Below are 3,073 nucleotides of genomic sequence, written 5' to 3' on the forward strand. Positions count from 1 at the left end.
ACTACGGTGGAAGAAAATGATGCAAGGAAGGTGTGGCAGAAGGTGGCTGCTAATCGATTTGCAGACATGCTGCACACTATGAAGACTGCAGCAAAAAAAGCATCTGGCGTAGTAGACGATCCATTACTGTGGAAGGGCCATGGTCCTATTACTATCAGGAGAGATTACTAGGATGAAATGTGCGATAAGTGGGCGGGAGATGCATTTAAAAATCGCTCTGCGAAGGCTTCACAAAATTGATCGAAGATGCTTGAAGCCCATCTACACACAGGTGGATCTAAGACATTTGGGAGCCACCTAAAGAAAATGGTAACTCATCAATATATAATATTAATTTTATAAGTATTGTTGCAAACTTGTGTACTAAATCTTTTGTCATTTAACTTCGCAGGAAGCAGAAAAAGGAGGCAGTGTACCATATAAGGATGTGTTTGTAGAAACACATAAACGGAAGACCACGGGAGTCTTCGTATCAGAGAAGGCGAGAACGACAACGTATGTATTAATTCTATTAATAATCATTGCAATATATATGCAAGTTATCATAATGTTATCATTAATTATTAATGAATACTTTAAACATTATTTTGTAGGAGGCATATGAGCAACAAATGGTAGAGCGATATGGCGAAGACGCTACTCAACATCCATCATTTGATCCTACAGCATGGGTGACTGCAGCAGGTGAACCCAAAAAAGGTCGCGTGTTCGGGTTTGGGAGTAATATGAACACTTCACCAGTTATTGGTTCTTCCAGTTACGGCTCACCGACTTCTTGCGCCGACATAAGCTCCAAGCAGCCGATTATTCTTTCTGGTGATGATGTACGCGAGATCATTAATGAATCACTGAATAACTACTTTCAATACACCGTCGCCCCCTTTCTCCGAAATGAGATCAAGGCCGCTGTTCAGGATAGGGGATCTTCGATTCCAGGTCCCTCTCAGGTATAATCACATATTCAGTTTTTTGACTGCCTTAGAGCACATATGAGCATGCTATATTCACATATTCAATTTTTTGACTGCCTTAGCACACATACGAGCATGATCGAATCACATATATAGTTTTTTGCCTGCCTTAAAGCACATCTGAGCATGGTAGAATCACATATAGAGTTTTTTTAGATGCCTTAGAACACATATGAACATGCTATAATCACATATTCAATTTTTTGACTGCCTTAGAACACATATGAACATGTTATATATCATTTATGATAGAATCACATATAAAATTTTTGGCTTTGCCTGCCTTAGAGCACATATGAGCATGCTATATTCACATATTCATTTTTTTTACTGCCTTAGCACACATATGAGCATGATAGAATCACACACATATATATATATATATATATATATATATATATATATATATATATATATATATATATATATATAAAACTTTTTGTCTGCCTTAGAGCACATATGAGCATGATAGAATCACATATAAAGTTTTTTTGACTGCATTATAACACATATGAGCATGCTATAATCACATATTCAGTTTTTTGACTGCCTAAGAACACATATGAGCATATTATAATCGCATATTCAGTTTTTTGACTGCCTTAGCACACATATGAGCATGGTATAATAACATATAGAGTTTTTTTACTGCCTTAGAACATATATGAACATGTTATATATCATTTATGATAGAATCACATATAAAATTTTTGGCTTTGCCCGCCTTAGAGCACATATGAGCATGCTATATTCACATATTCAATTTTTTTACTGCCTTAGCACACATACGAGCATTATCGAATCACATATATAGTTTTTTGCCTGCCTTAAAGCACATCTGAGCATGGTAGAATCACATATAGAGTTTTTTTAGATGCCTTAGAACACATATGAACATGCTATAATCACATATTCAATTTTTTGACTGCCTTAGAGCACATATGAGCATGATAGAATCACATATAGAGTTTTTTTATTGCCTTAGATCACACATGAGCACATGATAGAATCACATATAGTGTGTAATTTATTTCATTATATTTTGTTTATCAATACTGACTGTTCTTTTCTTGTGTAGGCTGCTAGCGATAATCAGGGTAGTGGAGCTGAAGGGACAGATAAAGACAATGAACAAGAAGACGCACAAAATCTTGGCGATGATTAGAGGACTGTGTTGAAGAAGTTCTATTTTTTTTATTTTTCCTAATTGTAATTGTTGAATTGTAAATAATTAAACTTCTTAATTTTAAGGTGGAACGATTAATTGTTGTAGATTCTTGTTATATGATTTTTTTTGTGTGATTTGTTTTTTAATTACAGGAAATATAAATTGTACAGGAAATAGAAATTGTACAGTTCTTGGTAATTAATTTTCAAATAATTTTTTTTTAATTTTTTTTCGTGTTTGCGACGGATTAGCGACGGAACCATCCGTCGCTATTCATATTAATATAGTGACGGCATAGCGACGGAAGTAAATTCGTCGCCAAGCGGTGGTCGACGTTGAGTACCGGCGGATTGGCGACGGAATACAACGCTCGTTATTCCGTCGCAATTAGCGATGGACCTGGCGACGGAATAATTCCGTCGCCAGTTAGCATCGAAATATTCGCGACGTAAGTATACTGTCGCCTCGTTGTCGCTAATCTGTCGCTAACCATGTTAGCGACGGAATGTGGTCGTTGCTAATCGACTGCTTTGTTGTAGTGGACGGTGGTGGAGGTTGGCAACTATCGAGGCTCCATGAACCTGCTTCATAAAGATTAAGTACAAGCTTCAAGGTTCACCGACTCAGTAGTCAAGGAAATTGTGTTGGGGATGTGGGTCACAAGTTTGGAAAGTCTTGGTTAAGGTGTTTGAGATCTTCAGTGCGTTTGTGTCAAGTGGCCAACATCCAATTGAAGTCATATAGTTTGTCGCAAAGGATGATAAGTTTAGTGTGGCATCCTGTTATCTAGCTTGCACAGAAGATAATATGGACTGGTTTCCAAAAGATGTTATTTGGTTCAAAGGTCTCTTGCCAAAGTCAAGATTCTTCACTTGGATGGTTCTAGCAGGAAGAATGAACACCATCGACATATTGCAGAATGTGGGGATATCTA

At 36.8% G+C, this 3,073-nt stretch overlaps 1 protein-coding gene across 1 annotated transcript; it reads left to right on the forward strand.

The window, feature by feature from the left end:
* The first annotated feature begins 667 nt into the window (after nt 1-667).
* Nucleotides 668-2,240, forward strand: LOC149814627 (uncharacterized). Its single transcript, XM_089988439.1, has 2 exons — nt 668-947; nt 2,050-2,240. The coding sequence occupies exons 1-2, from the start codon at nt 726-728 to the stop codon at nt 2,134-2,136; spliced, it is 309 nt and encodes a 102-aa protein (XP_089844565.1). The 5' UTR covers nt 668-725; the 3' UTR covers nt 2,137-2,240.
* Nucleotides 2,241-3,073: the final 833 nt, after the last annotated feature.

The sequence above is a fragment of the Nuphar pumila genome, chromosome 15 (genome assembly GCF_984573655.1).
Source record: "Nuphar pumila chromosome 15, dmNupPumi1.hap1.1, whole genome shotgun sequence".
NCBI lineage: Eukaryota > Viridiplantae > Streptophyta > Magnoliopsida > Nymphaeales > Nymphaeaceae > Nuphar > Nuphar pumila.

What these genes read in the sequence shown, in the direction of transcription:
- LOC149814627 (XM_089988439.1), top strand. Translation starts at nt 726, where the DNA reads ATGAACACTTCACCAGTTATTGGTTCTTCCAGTTACGGCTCACCGACT. An exon ending in CGATTCCAGGTCCCTCTCAG is followed by an intron (nt 948 to 2,049) that starts GTATAATCACAT and finishes TTTCTTGTGTAG; the next exon opens with GCTGCTAGCGATAATCAGGG.